This window comes from Triticum urartu, chromosome 2 (assembly GCF_003073215.2).
Source record: "Triticum urartu cultivar G1812 chromosome 2, Tu2.1, whole genome shotgun sequence".
In the NCBI taxonomy this organism is placed as follows: Eukaryota; Viridiplantae; Streptophyta; class Magnoliopsida; order Poales; family Poaceae; genus Triticum; species Triticum urartu.
The window spans coordinates 641,689,490-641,715,309 of NC_053023.1; the positions used below are offsets into that span (position 1 = coordinate 641,689,490).

A 25,820-nucleotide genomic window follows, 5' to 3' on the forward strand; every position below is an offset into this window, starting at 1 on the left:
CGCATAGGTGGTTGTATGCTGGGTGTTTGAGGATAGTTCTGCAAGAAAGACCTTGTGGGCTACTGTGTTTTTTCAATCTCTCATCTAACATTGTCGTGGGAGGCCATGGTGATTTGGTGATGAGGAATGAAAAACGACCCTTGTTTGATTTTCTTTATCCAATCTTTTACAGCATGGGAGCGACTTGGTAAATCCATCCACCTGGTCGCTAAACTACATTGCGCTCTGCTACTCTGAATTCCCTCCAGAGACATGGTAAGTAATTTCAGTGTAGCACCATATATTTTGAGGGCCAACAATTATATTTATGTTTGGTCGTTTGTTGAACATGTTGTATGTACATCATGTAACCTCATTTATTTCACGTTTTTGTAGGGCGTTGGAGGGAAGAACGACATGTTTTGCTGTCACTATGTGGTTCTCTTCCAATATGGTTCTGCTGTGCTCTTCAATGTATATCATCACGACTGTCCGATCAAATCAACTTAAACAGATCCGACTGTTTATATTACGTCAATGGTTTATCATCCAGATCAACGATTCAGATCTAATGTTCTGCCAGGCAGACGCCATCGTCTGCCACCGTCCTGGCGCACCGCGTCCCGCAGATCCGTGTCCCGCAGTTCCGCGTCCATGATTTACGGAACGATTCCATCCTAAGCGTTGCCTCGCAGTCCCCTCCGCCGAGCCCTATCGCCTCCACGCAAGCCCAGCGCCCATCGCACTCTCGGTCCCTCTCTCCGCTGCCCTTGACGTGCGCCTCTCTCCGCCGCCCTCGACAGATCGATCATCTGCATATTTTTTTACAGCGGAGGAAGAAGAGAAATTCCACACAAGGCCTCGGTGGTGGCGGTCGCTGCAACCGCCCCCAATGATGCCCGCGACTCTCGCCTTGGGAGTTCGGTCTACTGGGTCTGGATCCGGGCGGGGGCAGAGGTGGCTCCGGGCCCCGCGGCTCGACAGGAGGAAGAGGAGGAAGAAGGCTTACTGCGCTACATCCCCGTCAAGGCCTACTTCCTCTCCATCAGGTGAGTTGAACGCATAGGTGGTTGTATGCTGGGTGTTTGAGGATAGTTCTGCAAGAAAGACCTTGTGGGCTACTGTGTTTTTTCAATCTCTCATCTAACATTGTCGTGGGAGGCCATGGTGATTTGGTGATGAGGAATGAAAAACGACCCTTGTTTGATTTTCTTTATCCAATCTTTTACAGCATGGGAGCGACTTGGTAAATCCATCCACCTGGTCGCTAAACTACATTGCGCTCTGCTACTCTGAATTCCCTCCAGAGATCATGGTAAGTAATTTCAGTGTAGCACCACATATTTTGAGGGCCAACAATTATATTTATGTTTGGTCGTTTGTTGAACATGTTGTATGTACATCATGTAACCTCATTTATTTCACGTTTTTGTAGGGCGTTGGAGGGAAGAACGACATATTTTGCTGTCACTATGTGGTTCTCTTCCAATATGGTTCTGCTGTGCTCTTCAATGTATATAATCAGGAATCATGCTTTTGGGATGGCTTCTGGAGATGAGGAAAGACGGGTATGTCTATTCTATTCGCGAGCTGGTCCGTTATTGTAGAAAACTGCTGGTATGTCCATGCTATTCACGAGCTGGCCGGTTGTTGTGTAATCTACTAAATAGTGTAGTTTTCCTCATTGATTTGTACCTATCTTTCTTCTTTCATTTCCATGTATGTGCACGATCTATCCATTATTTTATGATAATGATTGCTGATATTTGATAAAGACCATTTTTGAGGATCAAGAGAATTGCTCTGAATTTAATTTGTGTTTGGCCGAACCTTTATATGGCTTCTGGATACTAGCATTCTTAATTGTTTGTACTTCTTAAAATTTACCGTGAAATATGTGCGATGTTGTACAAGGCGCGGTGGGTTATGTGAGTGGCAGTCCATGCATAACAGCATAAGTATATAGGCACCCAGTCATATGGCACCTAGCGCCTAATCCACTTTTATAAAACTGAACCTGTATTATATTCTCACATGATGACATTTATTTCACTATTTCCAGATTATGCAGTAGTTGAGAAGCCATCCCAGACAACTTGGATGAAAGGATGTCTTGATTATATAGTTCTTAAAAGTTTAGATACAGATGGAATTCGGATCATTTCAAGTGTTCCTGGTCAAAGCATCGCTCTTGATTATTGCATACGGCAGGTACTGTGATTGAGCAAAGTGAACAAACTATAGTTGTTGCAAGGTTTCAAGTTCTAAGACACTACTTTAATAGGTCGATGATATGGTTGAGGAGTTTACTGAAATCAATCGTATCATGGAGAAGACTGGGGACTTCACAATGAAAAGTAAGAAGCTCTTTCAACTTATGGGCTAGGCTAATTCTAATCTTGCAGATGTTATCATTAGACATGGCCTTTTTCACCGGTATGTAAGTGTTACACTCTCTCCTGCATATTATATATCATATACCATATATTTTAGCAGTGTATGTGTTTTCATTTTCTGGAAAGAAGGAATTTCAATACGCATCATCCCCATGTACTGTGGAGTGTTATGGAAAAGAAGTCATGTAACTGTCAAAAAAATAAGAAGATATAACTTGACATCGTAGCCAGGTAGGACAATATGATATCTATAGACCAGTTCGAGACTCACATGGTACTTCTCTCGGGAAAATTTGAACAGTAATATTTATGCTGTTCAATGAAAAAAATTCCTCGTGCTTTCAAGGAAGTTTGATGTTTTGATCTCCAGATATACAAAATATACAATGCCATAGCTCTTTATGTTTTTAGTGTTTTTATTTACTAGCATTGTGTCCTGCTTTGAGAATCAAAGAACAACAGATGCACACTGAGACTATTACCCCCTGTCGCAGATGTTCCTCCACCCACAACAGCAAAGGCTGCTGCCGTCGCAAGCAAGTGCTGCCCCGCTGTCTCCTCACGTCAAAGACTGAAGCATTGCCGCCGCTGTCTCCTCACGTCAAAGACTGAAGCATTGCCGCCGCTGTTTCTTTGCGCACGGCAGACATGCATCGACCCGCAATTTTCTTTCACGCGCCGGAGACCCAGAATGTGGAGCTCGACAAATACTCGAAATCCTGGTTTTGGCCATCTACGTGCAGTTCCACCGTTTGTTATGAACAGAAAACTGAGGTGACTTGTGATTTCTGAATCTGCGGAGGGAATTAGAAAAACTTAAGAGGAAGTTGGAGACAGTGTTTAAGTATACTGCCATCAACCTGATCAATATGTTCCTCCTTGCATTTGCTCCATTACATTAACTGTATATCCAGCAATGATGATAGAAGAGATAAATAGTAAACGTACTTGATTTTCATTTGTAGATGCTTTTGACTTTTATAAGTTTCATAAAATATTTTGTCCATCAAACTCTATGTTTCTTATAGACATGAAAAAGGATATGCAACTGTCGAGAGAAGAGAGTGCAGTAACCGCTGGAGAGTGGAGACAGTGGAAGAAGGTGGGAACTACATGTTCATTGCAACGCTTTGCTACTTACCATTTGCATGTGGAGGATGCTCCCAGGTGATTGCCAAAGCATGCCAATTACCATTTGCAGGTTAGGCATTTTTACAAATTGTAATAGAAATGGTATGAGTTTCAAGAAGTAGCTGGATATACTTCTTGTTTGTCAGTTTAACTTTTACTAATTTGTAAGTTCAACTGCAGCTACTATGTGAAGTGGCAGCTGGTGAACCAGATTGACAATGGATCAATTAGTAGTGTCGCCATCCTTGGTTCTGAAGCAATTCGTGAGGCGTCTCCTGCCATAACAATCTGGTTCTTACCTGAGTATTGTCTACTAAGACGCCATGTTGCTAGGTAAGTATAAACAGTGGATTATCTCCATTCATGTGTTGCAGCTTCTACCATCCTCCTTTTTTAGCATGTCAGACACTCAGTATACTTATTCATATAGATAGATTTTTTAAGTATAAGAAGCTCATGTTTTAGATACTTAATGCTGACATGTGAACCAACAATGCAACATGAACACAATTATTAGTGCATGATACTTTGATCAATAATTTCTCTGTCATCGGCCGTGCACTAATTTAGACATATTCTGTTTTTCTGAAAGCAATTCATCCCAAATTTTCGTCTGAGCCGCATTGCATTTTTATCCTGAATCTCCGTCATCATTCATTTTTGCAAAGATTTATTGCATTTATGAGACACATTTACTCCATTTTAATTCAATTTACCATATATTAATCCACTTCAATTAGCAACAAGATCCCAAGCTGAAACTATTGCGGTCTGGGCTGGTATGCGACTCCCATTTTCCCATTATTGATTTTTTTCACAATGGATACATTCGAGCATTGCATTTTAAAGTCAAGTTTTAGCAATTATTTTTTTAGCAGAAATGCAGTGATCTATATGCAAACAATCTCTCTGTTTTAGTAATGTTATGGGACATCAGAGAGCAGATGGCATGTCACATCCCCAATAAATGTGTCAATCATACTAAATCATGGATGATTTCTAATTTTGGATATTGAAAGAATGCTATTTTCTCGAGTATAATATGACAATACTCCCTCTGTAAAGAAATATAAGAGCGTTTTGATCATTAGTAGTGATCTAAACACTCTTATATTTCCTTACAGAGGGAGTACTAATTAACTCTTTCTGTTTGTAAGCTATCTTGATATTTCTTAGCTGTTTTGATGTTTCGCTTGGCAGAAAGTATCACTGTAGTACTGCTTGAGAAGACATAAGTGTGGGTGATTGTGGTTTTAAATCAGAGAATTATGGTTTCAAAGTTATTCGTTAAAGGTACTCCCTCTGTCCCATAATATAAGAACGTTTTTCAAGCTATGTTAGCTTGAAAAATTATCTAATATTGTTGGATGGAGGGGGTAATTCATATTTATCTTAAGGTTACTAACATACTTCTTATGAAATTTATTTTTTTCTTCATTATCATATAGGCCAAGATGTTCTCAATATGCTGCATCTGGAACGTCTCCGAAGAGATTAACCATCTGAAGACTCGGTCACCTGGTTTTATTTTAAATGAAGTTGTGTGTGTGAGGGAGTGAGCAATAAATTTGTGCATGAACTAACGACGTTGGTGAGAGTTTAGGTGTTCGTAGAATTGGTTAGGTGAATACCCCGATCTTGTAGTTAGATGGTTGTAACTAACATCTTACACTCTTTTAATGGTGATCAATAGATTGTTGTGTCCATCGGAAGATAAAACGTGTCAAGAATTGTATGTTGTCGATAATAGACCATCTAGAATTGAACCCCTGTTACTTTGTCCCCATTTATTCGGATGGACAATCCAGACATGAGAGAAAGAAAAAAGGCCACCCAATTGGACCCCCCTACTTCATCATAAGTTTTGGCTGTTCAATTCATATATGGGAAAGAAATGTGGGTGTCTAGGCAGTCCGCTTCATTGAATGCGGTCCACCCCAGACCACTTTATTTCTTTCTCCATTCTTTCTTTTCTCTCTTTCTTCATCCTAACCAATCATATGCATGTGAATGACAATTTGAGGCATGGCTGCGTGGATGGACAAAAACAGACACTTCCGAAAACTGCACAGATGTGCCAGTGGACATATAGGGGCGGGTCATATTTGTTTAGTCTGGTTGTAGATGCTCTTACCCCCTTAGAATGAGAGGTTAGAAAAGAACGAACCATAACTTCTTAATGATACGTGCGTTGCACGTACACACTTACTAGTGTTAAGTAATAATCCCAAATTACCTTTTGAAAAAGGCTGGTCACAAGCTCAGGTTTGCAGCTTTGATATTGGCCCGCGTTCACGTCAAATCGTTGGCCAGGCCGGCCGGGTGCTAGGCCTCCTTGCAGGCCTTTTGCCTTTTGGTGGACAGCAATGCAAAAGCTGAAGCTGGCCTACAACAGCCCGTCAATTTAATTTTATCTTTTCTGAATTGTTAAAATCACTAAGCACAATAAATGCCTCAAAAAATTACTCCCCACAGTCCTTTTTACTCTGCATATAAGAATTGTCTGAAGTCAAACTTCATAAAGTTTGACCATATTTATATAAAAAAATGTCAACATCTACCATACTAAAGTTATACAATATAAAATTTTAATTCATGACACATTTACTGATATTGATTTCATATTGTGAATGTTGGTATTTTTTTTTATAAAGTTGGTCAAACTTTACGAGGCTTGACTTTAAGCCAGCGAACTAAAAAAGGACCGGAGAAAGTACTAAGCATATGTAGGCACAATCTTTCAAAAAAAGATGACATTACTAAGCATAAAGCAACTAGAATAAGATGGCACGGCTGGAGCCAAGCAACAAAGCTTCCCGCATGTTAGGTACATCTTCTCCATCTCTTTGGCATATTCGACTCCGAAACACGGAGAAGCCACTGATCAAATAAGAGGTAAAGTTTATTTTTCACTTATGTTATACATGTGTGTTGAAAGTACGAGTGACGGCAGATCCAAACAATCTCGACCGTCTATCCACACTATGTGATGGTCGAAAACATCCCAATGTTAAGCACCAAGCCATCAACCATATTAAGCGCACATGCATCTCACTAATCAATTGAATATCCCTCCCATGCAACCAACTCCGGTCGCTCCTCCGCGCGGGTTGCCGCCTGCCGCACTCCGTCCCCGCAGACGCTGCTTGTTCTTGTACTCCCATCGTACGCTTGATGTCAATGGTGCACGAAGCAGCGAGGGTTGTGCGGCGAAGAAGTGGTAGAAGAATGACCGGGTGGGGCTGCTGTCGAAGACGAACCTTCCAGCGTCGGTACCTCTCTCTCCCCCTCCCCCTCCCCCCCCCCCTCGATCTCTCGATCGAGCAAAGGCGTGAGCCGACGATCTAGATCGAGCAGGTCAACACCTGATCTTTGATTTGGTTTGTCATTCATCTCAGCTGATTTCTTCTCTAGAAAATAACTTAGAACATCAAAAACTGCATTTTGAAATGTTCATGCAAACTGAATTTGATCGATCCCGCATTCATGAAAATTTATGAATAAAACAATGGTTCGTGTTTTCTTCTAGACGTCTACTGTATCAAATCCCTCTGAACATCCATACACTTGTTAGATTTCAAAACAAGGCCATGATAGTTGGCATTCCCGCTTCAGGTATGAGCTCAACTCAATCATCTCCAATTAGTCTTCTTTCTTGCTATCCATGTCTTAAAAGAGTACACGGTTTGGACCCCTCTGCAGAATGAATTTTCAGAACTCAAACACAGGTGTTCAAGTTGCGATTCCAATGTGCAATTCCAATTTGTATTTTCTCATGCTGCATCATCATCCCCTTTTGTTTGCGCTTAGAGTTGGAACATTTATTCTCACTGGCTGTATATACTTCTAAATCTGCTAGATTATAGCCCAGTTAAGCTAATTCTGCTAGTTGCATTTGATTGAAAATAAAATCAAATAGCATGAGCAATTTGCAATGCATATTTATTTGAAAAGTTTGGTTGTATTTGGGAGCGGCCTATTGTTTAGTATCAACCGATGCAATAACAACAATTCGAATTTTGAATGAGAATAATTTCAATGCAGTACACGTCAGAAGTTTAATTCTTTACCAGACACGCTGCAAAAATTGAAAGGTTACACAATTAACACAGCAGGGATACCACAAAATAGATCCAAAAGGATTTCAAGAAATAATCGGCAGCAGTATCTAGGTTTAGGAATAAATTGCATCATCCAAATCGTACAGCTAACAAGTAGGATCAAGCAAGCAACTAAGTTGCACGGATACTTCAAAAGGCGGGCGTATCCAGCCGGATACTGTCCCGATACTCGGATACTACCCCGATACTGCCCGATACATATCCCGTAAGTATATCCCGTAAGTATCCTTCGACTTTTTAATTTTAAAAAAAGAAAATAATGTTTGATATTTTTAGGATACTTCTGCGATACTTTTTGGATACCTGAAACCCCTCGTTCGATGTAAAATCCCCTAAATAGTAAAGACACATCTTTTGAAAATACCAAACACGGGTGTGAGTTCATGCCAAAACATGACTGTCAATGTTCTTGTTCAATTGAAAGGTGAGCAAGAGAAAGTCGATGTACTGATTGAAAACAAAAAACCCGGAAAAATCCCACTGCTAATTAATGAAAATGGATCAAGTGCAAAAAAACAAAGGGAATAATCCTATTGATGCATGCTTTGGCCTAGAAGCTCTATTTTGTTTTCAATATTTTTAAATAATTAATATATGTAATATCTATATATAAACATATCGCCGTATCGAGCGTATCCCCGTATCGTGTATCCGATACATATCCAAGTATCCGTAGGCAAGCAATTCAAGCGCAAGCAATGAACATAAATGAAATCAGAGAAGGAATAGTAAGATCATTGCCAAACAAGCAACTCAAGCACAAGATTTACCCGAAAGTTCACTTATTCATTACTTAGATGTTACTGTACCAGCAACTTCGTAAACCAAACACGTAACAGTGACTCGATAGTTCATTAAACCAACATAGGACTGATGCGAACAATGAAACAGTTCAAATGAAACGGACACAACGAACGACCAAGCATAAACCAGCAGGTCCAACGCCAGGGCAATTACTGACCACCACGGAGGCGGAGCACAAGGTGGAGGGTGGACTCCTTCTGAATGTTGTAGTCCGCAAGGGTGCGGCCATCCTCCAGCTGCTTGCCGGCGAAGATCAGGCGCTGCTGGTCCGGGGGAATGCCCTCCTTGTCCTGGATCTTGGCCTTGACGTTGTCAATGGTGTCAGACGACTCCACCTCAAGTGTGATGGTCTTGCCGGTGAGGGTCTTCACGAAGATCTGCATGCCACCACGCAGACGCAGGACAAGGTGGAGGGTGGACTCCTTCTGGATGTTGTAGTCAGCGAGGGTGCGACCATCCTCCAGCTGCTTGCCAGCAAAGATGAGGCGCTGCTGGTCCGGAGGAATGCCCTCCTTGTCCTGGATCTTGGCCTTGACGTTGTCAATGGTGTCGGAGCTCTCAACCTCAAGGGTGATGGTCTTGCCAGTGAGGGTCTTGACGAAGATCTGCATGCCACCACGCAGCCGCAGGACAAGGTGGAGGGTGGACTCCTTCTGGATGTTGTAATCAGCAAGGGTGCGGCCATCCTCCAGCTGCTTGCCAGCAAAGATAAGGCGCTGCTGGTCCGGGGGAATGCCCTCCTTGTCCTGGATCTTGGCCTTGACGTTGTCGATGGTGTCGGAGCTCTCAACCTCGAGGGTGATGGTCTTGCCGGTGAGGGTCTTCACAAAGATCTGCATCTGCAGAGAAGAATCCCAAAACAGAATGGTTAGGGTCAAGAAGCAGACCAAGCAAACTAATATGACAATTACTAAAACATAGATAAGCTTCTATATCATGCCGTAGAGATTAAACAAACAGGAGAAACATTTTTTTTTCACTTAAGAGAAACTAACATACGGTAGGTGCATGCTCACGACCACAAAAAACTGAAAATTATGATTCCACGTAGCTGTCAGACATTATTTAGCTCATCTTTTTCCAAGAAAAATCAAACTACAGACGGTAGATAATAAACAAATGACAGCAGTATATTTTCTTCATTGAAGAGCACCTAACAGACGGTACGTGCGTGCAGATCAATTATGTCAAGGATTCCACATAGCTGTCATATATCAAGCAAAGGAAGAAGCCTAGCTTTTTCAGAGGAAAGTCAATTAACAATCCTAGACCTAGGTTAGGACTATCTCGTTAGAACAAGAAATATGATCACGAGCTACAGATCAGGCAGATTATGCGGCTACCACTTAATTCAATCATAAAGAGTTATGCGAATCTTTCACGCAGGAGCAGACGAACTAGTAGACAAATCATGCATACGAGCCTACACGGCTTAATAAGGAATTAATTGACCGAGAACACGAACAGATCTGCCCCTTCAATCTATCAATCTACACGCAAAAATCCCTAAGAATTCGCCAGAGCTTCGCAGACCTAACACGCGCGAATAGATCGGACAACAAGAATCGTTCGCGCAGCATCAGATCGGAGCAAAAACCGACGAAATTTCCACAATACTTCACCTCCAACCATCTAATCAACGCGGATCTAGACGATACGGGGAGAGGGGAAGCAAACGCCGTACCTTGAGGCGGCGGGGGAGGAGGATTCGACGAGCCTGGGGTCGATCGGAGACGAGATTGGCTGGGGATTCGTTGGTTCCGTTCCTGGGAGCTGCGGTGAGGATTGGAGGGAGGGGGGCAGTATTTATTTATGCTGGGTGGAGAAGGATTAGGAATCCCGTGCCGTGACGGTTCTGTCCGTTGGGCGCGTACGTGTGGTGCTCGTCTCCGCCACGCGATCCCCACGAAGTATCCGACGGGCGCGGGAGGGTTCGAGAGAGGACGGTCGTCTACCTCGCGGGGCAGGCACAGCCTCTTTTTTTGTTTTCTGTTTTCATTTTTTGCTTTTTTTTTGTAATTTTGTTTATACACTTTAAAAAGAACTCTGCACAAAAAACTTTTAAAAAATGTTGAACAATTATCTGAAAAATGTAGAATGTGTATATATAAATCGTTGATCATGTATTAAAAAAATGACATAAATTCTTGATCATCTATATAAAAATGTTAATCAAACATTTAAAAAAAACCTTGAACAAGTATTTGAAATATGTTAATCAAGCATGTGGGAAATGTTAAAATGTGTATAGGAAAATGTTGGCAATGTATTCAAAAATGATCAAAAAATATGATCATGTATATAAAAATGCTAATAGAGCATTTGAAAAAAATATTGAATTAGTATTTGAAATTTTTTAATAAATCATTTTAAAAATGTTAAATGTGTATAAATTTTTTTTGACCATGTATTGAAAAGCGATGAATTGTTTTGATCATGTATATAAAAAGTGTTAATCAAGCATTTAAGAAAATGTTGAACAAGTGTTTGAATAATGTTAATCAAGTGTTTGGATAGTTTTAAATGTGTATAGAAATTTTTTTACCATGCATTAAAAAAGGTAATCTTTTTATCTGAAAACTATTAATCAAGCAATTTAAAATCTATAGAAAAAATGTTGACCGTGTATTGAAAAAGTGTTGATATTGTATATGAAAAATGTTATCAAGCATTTAAAATTGTTAAAATGTGTATATAAAAAATGTTGACCATATACTCCCTCCATTTCTTTTTAGTCTATATATAAGATTTGGGTAAAGTAAACTTTGACTAAGTTTATAGAAAAAAATATCGAGATTCACAATATGAAATCAATATTATTAGATGCATCATGAAATTTATTTTCATACCATATAGCTTTAGTATTGTAGATGTTGATATTTTTTTCTACAAAGTCTGACTTTGACCAAATCTTATATGCAGACTAAAAAGAAATGGAGGGAGTATTAAAAAAATTGTTAAATTTTATTGTAAAAATACTAAACGTGTATTAGAAAAATATTATTGACATATACAAAAAAACCAAAAAAGAAACAAGAATAAACCAAAGAAAAATAAAAATAAAAAATAAAAACAAAGAAACAAATGCAAAAATAATGAAACACGGAGAGAAAAAGAAAAGATACAAAAGAAAACTAAAAAGAAAAAAAGATGAAAACAGAAGAAAATGGAGAAAAATAAAAAAAGTAAAATGGAGAAAGAAACGAAGAAAACCCGATGAAAAACAAAGGAAAACAAACAACAAAAAACCCGGAAAAATAATGAAAACCCGTCTGTTTTCCTTATAAGTAGGTTGTGCCCTAGTATTCAACACGAACACGGTGCTTACCCAGTGGTTAGCTTCGCTACTACCCCATCGAGGGGACGCAGGTTCGAATCCTAGGTCGAAACCCTCGTGCGCTCCCTCCCGTTGCTGTAGCATTCGACGTGAGGGTTCCTTCTGCCTTGCTTAATGCGAGATACAACGCTTGCGGTTAGGCACCCCTCACGCCATCAGATGGATCATTTAGGCCGTGTCAATGAGGCGTATGGCTCACTGGGTTGGTCTACGTACCCATCTCCATCTCCATCTCCACTTCTCCACTGCTATTAAACAATCCAACACGATCTTTCTTAAGTGTACCCCGCAATTACCCCCAGCACACCGGCCGCTCCATTCACCACCGCAGGATTAGTCCCATGAATCTGAATCTAACGGCCATCATTGATCTAATACCGGTATGGTGTGCACCTAACAATTTTCATTGACTGACCGTGCTTCACCAGGAGACTAGGGAAGCCTTCCCTCCAACTATCGGTCCCCCCCCGACAATCGGGGAATCTCCATATCCAACACTTCTAATCTCAGACTAAGGAAATAATTGATTCTCCTAGCCCAATCGCGCATGGCCCTCTCTGCCTTCCGTCGCCATCGCGCCAACACCGTCTTCTCCAGACGGCGACCTCGCGCCACTCCACCATGCAGCCGCCTCCATGCACCATCGACGTAGCGGGCGCCCAGGAGGCTGCCCTGCTTAATGCGAGATACAACGCTTGCGGTTAGGCACCCCTCACGCCATCAGATGGATCATTTAGGCCGTGTCAATGAGGCGTATGGCTCACTGGGTTGGTCTACGTACCCATCTCCATCTCCATCTCCACTTCTCCACTGCTATTAAACAATCCAACACGATCTTTCTTAAGTGTACCCCGCAATTACCCCCAGCACACCGGCCGCTCCATTCACCACCGCAGGATTAGTCCCATGAATCTGAATCTAACGGCCATCATTGATCTAATACCGGTATGGTGTGCACCTAACAATTTTCATTGACTGACCGTGCTTCACCAGGAGACTAGGGAAGCCTTCCCTCCAACTATCGGTCCCCCCCCCGACAATCGGGGAATCTCCATCTCCAACTCCACTACTATTAAACAATCCAACACTTCTAATCTCAGACTAAGGAAATAATTGATTCTCCTAGCCCAATCGCGCATGGCCCTCTCTGCCTTCCGTCGCCATCGCGCCAACACCGTCTTCTCCAGACGGCGACCTCGCGCCACTCCACCATGCAGCCGCCTCCATGCACCATCGACGTAGCGGGCGCCCAGGAGGCTGCCCTGCCCCCTCGCAGTGTGCCAGAAGTCCGCCAGATCGCCAGTGCCCACGAACCCGCCCAACACCCGTGCGGCCGCCCCCGCCCTGCACGGACCCCGGACCAGGTGTAATTCTTCCCTGCACTCAAGATTACAGTTTTCAGAACAAAAGATCAAACATTAGGCGTACAGAAAAGGTAACATCGTAAAAGTAAGACATGCAGATGCCGTGCAATTGCAAACACGGGCTACCATACCAAGGGCACAGGAATGATACATCACGCCAGTCTACAACACAATGATTAATTTTACATCTCTAATTACCGATTTCTATGTGGAACATACTGCTTATCTTCTTACACACACGAAACAAAACTGCTTATCCCCTTACGCGGACGACACAAAACTGCTTATCTCCTTACAATATACGGAGTACATGCTTCTAATAATTTAATGACATGAATGTTCACATGAAGGCGACGGTACGTCGTCTCCAAATCGTGCGGGGCCGTGCACCCCATTTCAAGATATAAGCAATGACCAACCATTGGGTAAGTATCAACAACCACTTCCTACTTTCTTCTACTGTTTCTGCTGTTGCTTGTGTGCTGACTCACGCTATGTGTTTATACAGGCCCAAGCACCCCATTTGAGGATATAAGAAACAACCAATCATTGGGTGACTATCATCGACCAGATCCTACTTTCTAATACTGTTTTTGCTGTTGCTTGTCTGCTAACTTGCAGTACTTATTTAAACAGACCTAAAGAATTGAAGAGGCAGAGGATATTCTTAAAAGACACCGTATTATGCACGTCGGTATTTACCTTCTCAAGCCAGTATTCTCACATGGCTAGCTCGATGTTGCATTGTCAAGGGGAGTGTCGAGAGAGACAACACGGATTTTGGCCAAGCCAAACCAGGAGGTTGATAAATCCGGGAAAATTACCAAGAACATTGTCTATAGAGATGTTTTGGATAGATGAGGCAGGTGCACTATTCTATTATTGTATCTATATAACTATTTGCGAGCCTAACAATTTTCTCTTATTTTGTTTGCAGGTTTTTATCAGAACGCCACACATAATAAGCATGAAAGAAGAATTGTGTCGATTTGACCTCCAACTCTGTATGCCGGAGTCGTTTATTTGTGTTATCTAAAAGAGCATTGTCATATCAATTGTCCCGAAATGAAGAAGTGCAAATTTATGATCGCTGGAATTTGCAATATTTCATCACTTCTGTCAATGATCCCAGCAGATTTCCCTGTTCTGATAATGATGCGAATGGGTTATCTTTTAGTACTATATCTGATTTAGGTATACAACTGGTTATTTATAATAAGAAAACTGAAGAACACTTGGATTACATGGTTTCATGTTTTAGCAGGCTTGCTTCTTGTTAATGCCGAGTGTTATTACTACTATATTACACATACGCCCAAGATAGAAGTTGGCTTTACCAGCAAAATTTAAGCTGGCTGGAATCATTGTCACAAAAAATGAAATATTGCAAATAAAGCACAACAGCAAACATGATATTGCAAATTTGGCTGAAATTACTAGCATATATCCTGTCACTGGAAAGTTCTCTGACCACACATGAGCATCAATAATAATAAAACATAAGTGCCAAACTCACCTTGATGGTTTCTTCATAAAATGGAAACCTATGATGTCAGACTCACATTCTTCAAACAACCAGAAGCACTTCTCTGGCCCCTCCTGTCCAACACGGCCACTAAGGGTACATTACTTAACTAACTTGCAAGACAAAGGATACAAGAATTATATTTCTATAGAGAAAGGTAAACTTTCGGTATATAAATAGGTATAAAAGAAAGCACACAAAAAATCGAAGAAACATTCTGAAGAAACAAGGGAAGCGTGTATTAAGAGCAGACTGCAAAGAGATGGGTATACCTTCTAATACAATGGCTCAAAGCAATCAACATTATGTGTTTTTCATATTTCCCCATTACTTGCATCACAAAAAAAATCTTCACAATTGAAAATAAAGTATGCATATGTCAAACTATACAAGCTGAAATATACAGACTGCAGAATGAATGCACCGATTTGACGGGGACGAGCAAGCGTCGGGGGCAGAGAGACTAACCTGGACCAGGACGAGCGAGGAGAAGCACAGGGGGAGGGTCCCGAGCAGCAGCACAGCACGCAGAGGTCATCGTGGTCATCCTAATCAAGTTGGAGGTTGCGAGCAGCAACTGCTCCTGGTCCTGACCGAAACGAACATGAAAATCAAGATGGGGTCAGAGGGCAGAGCATCCGGATCGAGGGGAGGAAGAGATGGGACCGGACCTTCATGGCGTCCCGAGCAGGGGGGAGGGAAGTTCGTGGCGCGACGTCGCTGGCGACCATGTCGAGCATGAGAGGCCCGCCATCGCCAGGAGGAGGGGGCGAGTGCATCACCACGAGGGAAGGCCCCGACGTCGCCGGTGAGCATGCCGAGCTCGAGCGCCCCTCCGCACCAGAGGAGGGAGGGCACCGGCGTCACCGAATAGGAAGAAGGGGTGGGCAGAGCAGGGGCTTGCGCGCCCGCCGGCGGTGCTGATGAAGGGGAGGGGCAGGGCAGAGCAGGGGCATGCGCGCCCGCCGGCGTCACTGACGAAGGGGAGGGGCGGCCACCAAAGAGCTCGGGCCGTGGATGGGGATCGCGAGATTAGGAGGAGGAAGTGAGCGAAGAATGGGGAAGAGTCTGTGTGAGGGGCGGTGGAAGGTTGACTGGGATTTTTTTAAATCTCTATACTACTACTAAGTAATACTCTACTACTAAGCAGTGATCCCCTGAGTGACTGTAAGTGACTGTGGCATTTTTTGCGAGTGAGTGCGGCAATGCCCAAAGAAAATAAAAATATCTTTTAAAATAAACATTATATTTCAAAAGGCATGTCTTGTTCACCTGCTGTGTGGGTGAGATTTTTGTTTTCATCACGGCTTGTTACAGTCATTTTCATTTGACGATTTTAAGTAATATGAATCCCTGTAAAAAATGATGAAAAATAATGGAGCATATTTAAGTTTTGTAATCACGCGGGTCATCTTGTGGGTTGTAGATGGTATATTTTTTGTCACAGTTATAATGCAATTATTATGTGACAGTGAATTTTATGCGAGACATGTTTCTGGATCGTGTGTTATACCCACGCTCATATATTTGCGCATAAGACACATTTAAATGGCTCGGTAAAAGAACTCACTAAAACAAAAATTAGATGCAGAATAGATGTTTTTACTATAGATTATGATACATGTGTTGGAGCACAAAAATGTCACACTTTTTGAAAATACAATTTAAGTGACATGACGACATTTTATAGAGATCTGGATTTTTTTGTAAAATCATTGTAGTGTTATACAATGTGAACTTGTTTTGTTGAGACGTGCGTTGCACGTGTATGCTTACTAGTGGACATATATAGGCAAAAGAAGTCGGCCAGGGGAGCCACGAGGGGCTCACGAGGGTGAGGGGCACGTCTAGGGGGGCAGGCGTGCCTCCCTGCCTCGTGGCCACCTCGAAGCTTCCCTGAAGTCTACTGTCGGTGTCAAAACCGGCGGATCTCGGGTAGGGGGTCCCGAACTGTGCGTCTAAAGTGGATGGTAACAGGAGGCGGGGGATACAATGTTTACCCAGGTTCGGGCCCTCTCGATGGAGGTAATACCCTACTTGTCGGAGTAATTGGACACGGATACCCCGAAGACGGTGAGATAATAAATCAAGACATCAGGGCTAGCAAAGCCCCTCAGTCTGACTGCTCCACCCGGCCGGCTGCTGGCTGCTGACTGCTCCACCTGGCCGGCTGCTGGCTGCTGACTACCCGCCGCCCCTGCCGGCTGCTGGCTGCCGACTGCACCACCAGGCCGGCTGCTGGCTGCCGACTGTTCCACCAGGCCGGCTGCTGGCTGCCGACTGCCCGGCCGCCCCTGCCGGATGCTGGCTGCCGACTGCTCCACCAGGCCGGCTGCTCGCTGCCGACTGCTCCAACCAGCCGTCTGCCAACTGCAGCCTGACCCGACACCGACAAGACACCGACGGAACGACCGTACCGCGACGTCATCTACAATGTACCATGTCCCCTGGGTACTGATTTATAAAGTACCCCAGAGGACAAGCATGACATGCACCATGCCTAGCCCATGCCACTACATAGCTTGGTTTGTAAGCTATCCAAGGTAGCTTACAACCAACGCTGCCACCACCCATGCCTACCACTATATAAGCTAGCTCCATACATCCATCAGGAGAGGACACATACACGCATGCATACATGCCCACGGGCACACACCCATTTAGGCAGCCCCATACCACTCGGCCACTAGAGCTTGCATGCTCATCCGGCCACCCGCATATATACGAGGCCAGATGCCTACGGCACTGACCTCAGATACAGCTCCAGGAGCACCTTGTACTGCCCGATGTACACCCCAAATATATACTCAGACATGCAGGAGTAGGGGTGTTATCTTTCCGGAGAGCCCCGAACCTGGGTAAACTAGCGCGTGCTACTCGCATACCCGCTCCTGGACCTATCATCAGCAGTCTTGCCCTCACACGAAGCCACCATGTGGCATATGTCGTCTTGCACCCCCGGTGAGAATACCATGACATTTGGCGCCCACCGTGGGGCGGTACTATGCTACCGCGCTGCTGCTGGTTTCGCAGTCCGGGCGGGACCATCTTCACCATCTCTGCCGCGACGTCGCCGTTGTCTCTCCGGTAGCGCTCGGGGGCCCGACATCGACACGCCCCCGGAGGGGCCGCGAGGGGCGTCTGGTCCTCGTCGTCGGCCTCACCGCCTTCATCACCACCACCATTGCAACGCCGGCCGTCCGTCTGCGCATGCGCCACACGCGAGGCCTCGCTTCGGTTGTCCGCATCCATCCACGCATGGCTCGCGTCCGCTTCCCACCACTCCGCGTCTAGCTCCGGCCAAAACGCACGGTTGATCATCCATACAAGCTAACCATGCATCAGTCAAACAAGTCAAACCATATGCCATACACTAGCCAAGCATCACTCAGACTCTGTACGGGTGGCGTTTGAGCTGCGGGTACAAAGAGTGGCCAAGCGCCCGCCCCGCGCTGGCATTCTTGCCCGTCCTCTGCTCATCAGCCGACCCCGCTCCTCCCGTCTGGGTATGACGACAAGCCATGCGAGCTCGAGAGATCTCTCCCGCAGGCTAAGCCTGCAGACCCCCGCTGCGCGCGCCAGCCGCCGGGTCCGCGCCGCTCCTCCTTCCTATTGCGACTGCACGCCCCGGCCGGCTCCTCGCGCACCTGCCATCTCGTGGCCCTACGCTGGCCGCCTCACGCGCATCCTGGCCGGCTCCTGCGTGTCCGGCTCCCCAGCGTCATTTCCGCACATCGACTCCGGCCGCCTGCCGTAGCTTCGCGTCCGCACGACCTCGCCCGCGTTGCCTTTCCTTCGCTCCGCCGTCCGCTTCTAGCTTCACCTCTCGCGTCGCGCCGTTCGCGGCGGCTGCAGTCCGCGCCCCCGCTCTCGCCTGGCCGCCTCCTGCACGCGGGCCGGCCGGTCGTCTCCGCGCCTGACCGCCTCCGGTGTTGTCTGGCTGGGTCCGGCTCGGCCGTCCTCGCTCGCGCCCGCGCCGGCACTCTCCTCCGTTTGGCTCCTTGCCGGGCACCAGCACTGGCTCCCGACGCCTCTTCACCACCGCAGCGGCTCCGCCCTCCCGCGCGCCACGCGTGCGGCTCTGTCCGCGCCGACTGCGGGCGCATGCCGGCCCAGTCGCCTGTCGTCCGCGCTGGCTGCGGCCCCGTCCCACTCCGGCCTCGCTGCCGCTTCCGGTGTCGATGCCTCCGTGCCGGCTTCTCCCACAAGCCCGTGGCCGCCTCCCGCGCGCCCTCCAGCTTGGCGTCCTGCGTCAGCCAGCGCCGGCTGGCTAGCCCGGCTCCCGCGCTTTCTGCTGTCGACTGAAGAACGAAGCGGCCCGGCTGGCGAAACAAAGAAGAAAAAAGAAGCCGGCTGCTGAAAAAAATACTGGGTGGAGAAAAGTCAGTGGCCGAGTGCTAGAAGGAGAGAAAGAAGAGAAAAGAAGTGGCCGAGTGCCCACGGCCGAGTGCTAAAAAAGGGGGTCCGACTGCGCAGACTACAGTCCAGTAGACTGCTCTGATCGACCGTCCTCTTGGCCACTCGGCCGACTGGTTCGTCTGTCCGCCTCGCTACCTAGCTGACCGACGAGCCAGTCCGGCTGCTCAGTCAGATAGAAAAAAGATAAGAAAAGTAAGATGCCGGCTAGATGCAGAAAAAAGTCAAGGGCCGGATGCCCGATCCTTCAAAAAAAGAGAAAAAGAAGTCGGCTGGGACAAAGAGAAGAAAAGAAAAACCCGTCTGGATGACCCGTCCGTCTACTTCGCCACTCGGACGGTCGGTCGTGACCCGCGCTGCCGGCTGTGCCAAGCTGGCTGGACTGCCTCCTGCTTCGACAACGCACCCAGCGGGTGCGCTGACGCGCCCCCGCGAGAAAGAAGACAAAGTAGTTGCCGGAAGATCCTGTCCGACTGCTCAGCAGTCGGCCCGAATCTCGGGGGCTACACCCAGCGGGTGCGCTTACGCGCCCCTGCGAGAAAGAAGACAAAGTAGTTGCCGGAAGATCCGGCCCGACTGCTCAGTAGTCGACCCGAATCTCGGGGGCTACACCCAGCGGGTGCGCTGACGCGCCCCCGCGAGAAAGAAGACAAAGTAGTTGCCGGAAAATCTGGCCCGACTGCTCAGCAGTCGGCCCGAATCTCGGGGGCTACACCCAGCGGGTGCGCTGACGCGCCCCCGCGATAAAGAAGACAAAGTAGTTGCCGGAAGATCCGGCCCGACTGCTCAGCAGTCGACCCGAATCTCGGGGGCTACACCCAGCGGGTGCGCTGACGCGCCCCCGCGAGAAAGAAGACAAAGTAGTTGCCAGAAGATCCGGCCCGACTGCTCAGCAGTCAGCCCAAATCTCGGGGGCTCCACCCAGCGGGTGCGCTGACACGCCCCCGCGAGAAAGAAGACAAAGTAGTTGCCGGGAGATCCGGCCCGACTGCTCAGCAGTTGGCCCAGATCTCAGGGGCTACAACCAGCGGGTGCGCTGACGCGCCCCCGCGAAGAAGAAGACATAGTAGTTGCCGGGAGATCCGACCCGACTGCTCAGCAGTCGGCCCAGATCTCGGGGGCTACACCCAGCGGGTGCACTGACGCGCCCCCGCGAAGAAGACAAAGTAGTCGTCGGGAGATCTGGCCCGACTTCTCAGCAGTCGTCCCGAATCTCGGGGGCTACACCCAGCGGGTGCACTGACGCGCCCCCGCGAGAAAGAAGACAAAGTAGTTGCCGGAAGATCGGGCCCGACTGCTCAGCAGTCGGCCCGAATCCCGGGGGCTACACCCAGCGGGTGCGCTGACGCGCCCCTGCGAGAAAGAAGACAAAGTAGTTGCCGGGAGATCCGGCCGGACTTCTCAGCAGTCGGCCCAAATCTCGGGGGCTACAACCAGAAGGTGCGCTGACGCGCCCCCGCAAAGAAGGAGACATAGTAGTTGCCGGGAGATCCGGCCCGACTGCTCAGCAGTCGGCCCAGATCTCGGGGGCTACACCCAGCAGGTGTGCTGACGTGCCCCCACGAAGAAGAAGATAAAGTAGTCGTCGGGAGATCCGGCTCGACTACTCAGCAGTCGGCCCGAGTCTCGGGGGCTCCACCCAGAGGATGCGCTGACGCGCCCCCGTGAAGAAGAAGACAAAGTAGTTGCCTGAAGATCCGGCCCGACTACTCAGCAGTCGACCCGAATCTCGAGGGCTACATCTAGTGGGTGCGTTGGCGCGCCCCCACGGAAGATTGCAAACAAGAGAAGAGTTTTGTCCGGCTGCCAGCAGCCGGCAGAGGAGAAAAAGAAGAAAAAAGGCACTGCAAGATGCCTCGCCGCCTGGCCGGTCGAGCCTGACCGGCCGGGAGGCTCGAAGGCTACACCCAACGGGTGCGCCGGCGCGCTCCGCGAGCGCCGAGCCGTGCCGGCTGTCTTCGACAACGACCGCGACTACATGAAAATCAGTGTGAGCTCCTCACCCGCATATTTTCGCACTGTAAGAGCATGGATAACCCCGAGAAATGCCCGGGGGATATCTTCGCATTTCATTACAGTTGCATCATTGTTCGCCCCGGCGCCAGCCAGAGTTGGCCCGAGGGCTGGCCGCTTGGCCTGAGACGTTAGTTCCTGCAGACGGCTTAGTAGCATGCATGGTATTAAAGGCCCACTCTTAGTCACAGACCGCAGAGCGGCTGTCCGGCTAGCAAGAGTGAATGCTGGAGGCCACCCATGCGAAAAATGTCCGGGAAGAAAAATGGTTTGGGTGACCCGGTCGTTTCCTTTACAAGTATCTACTCGGTTGAATCTGCTCCGAGACTCTGAGTACTGTACACTCCACTTCACGGTCCACTCTCAGCCACAGGCCGCAGAGCGGCTGTCCGGCAAGCAAGAGCACAAGCCAAAAAGCAGAGAGAACATGAAAAAGATTAAGGGGGCTTGGATGAAACCGAGTCGGCACCCTTCGCATAAAACTTGCAATGCTAAAAGCAAACATTTGATATATCTGTGTGGACTAAATTTATCTTTTTTCATGATCATTTCCATGAACACTTGCAAAAACCTCCGCCCAACTTTGCCAAGTTGCCCGGAGGCTTGGGGGCTACTGTCGGAGTAATTGGACACGGATACCCCGAAGACGGTGAGACAATAAATCAAGACATCGGGGCTAGCAAAGCCCCTCAGTCCGACTGCTCCACCCAGCCGGCTGCTGGCTGCTGACTGCTCCACCCAGCCTGCTGCTGGCTGCTGACTGCTCCACCCGGCCGGCTGCTGGCTGCTGACTGCCCGCCGCCCCTGCCGGTTGCTGGCTGCCGACTGCACCACTAGGCCGGCTGCTGGCTGCCGATTGCCCAGCCGCCCCTGCCGGCTGCTGGCTGCCGACTGCTCCACCAGGCCGGCTGCTGGCTGCCGACTGCTCCACCAGGCCGGCTGCCGGCTGCCGACTGCTCCAACCAGCCGGCTGCCAACTGCAGCCTGACCCAACACCGACAAGACACCGACGGGACGACCGTACCACGACGTCATCTACAATGTACCGTGTCCCCTGAGTACGGATTTATAAAGTACCCCAGAGGACAAGCATGACATGCACCATGCCTAGCCCATGCCACTACATAGCTTGGTTTGTAAGCTACCCAAGGTAGCTTACAACCAACGCTACCACCACCCATGCCTACCACTATATAAGCTAGCTCCATCCATCCATCAGGAGAGGACACACACACATACACGCATGCATACATGCCCATGGGCACACACCCATTTAGGAAGACCCATACCACTCGGCCACTAGAGCTTGCATGCTCATCCGGCCACCCGCATATATACGAGGCCAGATGCCTACGGCACTAACCTCAGATACTGCTCCAGGAGCACCTTAGACTGCCCAATGTACACCCCGGATATATACTCAGACATGCAGGAGTAGGGGTGTTATCTCTCCGGAGAGCCCCGAACCTGGGTAAACTAGCGCGTGATACTCGCATACCCGCTCCTGGGCCTATCAGCAGCAGTCTTTCCCTCACATGAAGCCACCATGTGGCATATGTCGTCTTGCACCCCCCGTGAGAATACCACGACACTACTTCCTGCTTGATTGATCTTGATGATATGAGTATTACAAGAGTTGATCTACCACGAGACCGTAGAGGCTAAACCCTAGAAGATAGCCTATGATTATGATTGTTGTCCTCCTACGGACTAAACCCTCCGGTTTATATAGACACCGGAGGGGGCTAGGGTTACACAGAGTCAGTTACAAGGGAGGAGATCGCATATCCGAATTACCAAGCTTGCCTTCCACGCAAAGGAGAGTCCCACTCGGACACGGGACGAAGTCTTCAATCTTGTATCTTCATAGTCCAACAGTCCGGCACTCCGAGGACCCCCTAATCCAGGACTCCCTCAGTAGCCCCTGAACCAGGCTTCAACGACGACGAGTCCAGCGCGCAGCTTGTCTTCGGCATTGCAAGGCGGGTTCCTTCTCCGAATACTCCATAGAAGATTTTGAACACAAGGATAGTGTCCGGCCCTGCAAAACAAATTCCACATACCATTGTAGACAGTATAATATCCCACAAATCTAAACTGCTGACAAATTTCATAGCGTGACATCACGCCATGGCCCGGTCATTATTCAAACAGTTTTTCTGAACCAGCTACTACACATATTGCGAGGCGGTTTTCTTGGCATGTCTTGTCGAAGCAGAGATCGTGTTCCCTTATCACGGGATTCTCATCAATACGGGTGTGGGTAACCCAACCGCGCCATTAATCACGACGCTTGGGGAATAAGTGAGTTTACCAGGCAAGTGGGGAGGCGCAGAATCCCTACTGCCTTTATAAGGGGATAAGGACTCCCTTTCGCACCCACGCTTTCTTCTTCCCGATCCATTCCCCTTCGCCCGAGCTCCAGCGCCCGAGCGTTCGTCTTCTCTGCCCACAAAGGCCTTCCGAAAATGTCCGGATCCAGAGCAGGAGGCAAGTGGATGGCCTCTACCGTCCAGGAGAAGCATATCAAAAAGCTTCGGGAGGCCGGGTATCTGGCCAAAAAAATCGGCCACCGTCTCCTGACGGCGGGACAGATTGTTCCCACTCCGGAACCCCAAGAGAGGGTTGTATTCCTCCCTCATTTTGTCCGCGGGCTAGGGTTTCCCCTCCACCCGTTTGTTCGCGGCATCATGTACTACTACGGGATCGATTTTCATGATCTATCCCCCAATTCCTTCCTCAACATCTCGACATTCATCGTCGTGTGCGAGGCTTTTCTCCGCATCTCACCACACTTCGGCTTATGGCTGAAGATCTTTAATGTGAAGCCCAAGGTGGTGAGCGGCGAGCACGCCGAGTGCGGGGGCGCTATGGTGAGCAAGATGCTCAACGTCAAATGGCCAACAGGTACTTTTAATGATTCTGTCAAAGAGTGGCAACAGCAGTGGTTTTACATCACTGAGCCGCGCGGCACAGAATGGACCGCTGCTCTAGAGTTCCGATCCGAAGCTCCTCTGCGGCTTACGTCCTGGCCCAAGAAGGGTTTGAACTGGTCTTCGTCCGACAAATTGTCCATGCTCCAGACGCGCGTTAAAGATATGGAAGATAAGAACATCGAACTTGTTAATGTAGTCCAGGTGATGTTAGTTCGCCAGATCCTGCCTTGTCAGCATCGGACTTGCAACCTATGGGAATTTGATCCGGCCAAGCACCAGACCCTGCGAGAGCTCTTTGGCTCCTCGCACGAAGACATCTGGAAGGTGCTTTTCAAGTCCAGCAAATCATGGACGGACTCGGCCGAGGACCGCGGGTACCAACTGTCCTGCCCTGCAAGCTCGGTAAGTTTTTATGCGTTTTATCCGCATAACCCAAGGGTAACGCTTAATGTGTTTTCCTCAACTCCCCTAGGGTTGGTTGAAGAAGGCGGGGCGGATCCACTGTCTGGCCCCGTTGCCCGAAGAACCGGCCGGCCCACTTCTGACGAAGATGCTGGTCCTGGCTTCGTACAAGGCGCCGAAGAAGAAGGCCGAGAAGGAGGCCAAGAAGACCCAGGGCGGCCTTCGTCACCGCGGCACTTCAGACACAATATCCGAAGGTTCCAATGTCTGTTCTGCCTCTGAAGAGGACGAGGAGGAGGAAGACGAATTCCCAGCGGGGGAAGAAAGAAGAGGGCGGCCTCCATACACTTTGAGGCCAAGTCGCCTAAAAGCGGAAAAGCTCCTCTTCCAGAAGAGTCCACTGCCGCCGCCGATAGCAGCCCGGCGTGGGATCCCAGGGCCCAGCCCCTGGTGAACTTGTGAGTATAAAATCCGAACACGTTTATGCGTCCAGACTAATCATGGCATGATATTTTAACCTGAGCTATATTTTTTGTAGTCCGGCGAAGTCCCGCACCGAACGATCCTCATCAGAGGATTTGCTGAGCTCGGATGCTATGGAGAGGGGACGCCCCCGAAGGCCCCTTCTCCCAAATATGTGAATAACACCGAGGCTTCGTCCCAAAAGGACCTCGGCCAAGGAGGGGGGAAGAGATCGTGAAAGCGGCGCCTGGAGGTCAAACTTCGGGGGCCGGAGACATGGGGGAGAAGATTCCCATGGGGGTCGACGGCGGGAGCCATCTTGAATTCGGCTCCTAGCCGGACGCAATTCCGGAGACCAATACGACTCCAGAATCAAGCAGGAGGCCTCCCTGGGCTGGAGGGGGCGTGCCTGTTCCACCGGCAATCTCTGTCCAACCAAAGGTGCCGGATGTTTTGTTGGCGGCACTAAAGAGCGCCTCCATCGTTGATGAGCACCATGCCCTGATGGGTGCGGTGATTAAGGAGATTCAGTCTGCGGAGAGTGGACTAAATGAAGCCTGTATTAGCCTTATAAAAGGCTTTGAGGTATGTTTTATGAGGTTTCGAAGAGTGTCATAGTATAGATAGTAGCCCTTGATACACTGTTCGGTGCAAGAAAGGACCGGACAGAGGATCAATTTTATGTTCACAGGAAGACTCACTTGATGACATCTATCTCTCTTCTTTTATAAGCAGGCGTCTGCAGCGGCTGCTACCTCTCATACTGCGGAGGTCTCCGGACTAAATCAAGGTCTGGAGCGGGCCAAAGAAGAACTTGGCCAGTTGAAAAGGCAGTTGGAAGATAAACAAGGTATGCGCAAGCCTTGTTCATGTTTAGTGCGAACAAATTTCCAGTATGATAAAATATGTTTCATTATTTGTGCCAGGGGCGATG

The 25,820-nt window shown here is 47.8% G+C and overlaps 1 protein-coding gene and 1 long non-coding RNA gene across 5 annotated transcripts; both read right to left on the reverse strand.

Moving 5' to 3' along the window:
* Positions 1 to 8,392: 8,392 nt before the first annotated feature.
* Positions 8,393 to 10,349, reverse strand: LOC125539365 (polyubiquitin 11). The gene is made up of 2 exons (XM_048702810.1): positions 10,116 to 10,349; positions 8,393 to 9,270 (listed from the first exon to the last, which is right to left on the reverse strand). Exon 2 carries the CDS (start codon positions 9,268 to 9,270, stop codon positions 8,581 to 8,583), a length of 690 nt encoding a protein of 229 aa, XP_048558767.1. The 5' UTR covers positions 10,116 to 10,349; the 3' UTR covers positions 8,393 to 8,580.
* A 2,328-nt stretch (positions 10,350 to 12,677) lies between these two features.
* LOC125539366 lies at positions 12,678 to 15,756 on the reverse strand. 4 transcript variants are annotated; one of them, XR_007296837.1, is made up of 4 exons: positions 15,329 to 15,756; positions 15,126 to 15,246; positions 14,649 to 14,731; positions 12,678 to 13,145 (listed from the first exon to the last, which is right to left on the reverse strand). It is a non-coding gene; the product is annotated as an uncharacterized LOC125539366 (long non-coding RNA). The 4 variants fall into 4 exon arrangements; XR_007296835.1 differs by having other exon boundaries at positions 14,649 to 14,747; XR_007296836.1 differs by having other exon boundaries at positions 14,649 to 14,766.
* Positions 15,757 to 25,820: the final 10,064 nt, after the last annotated feature.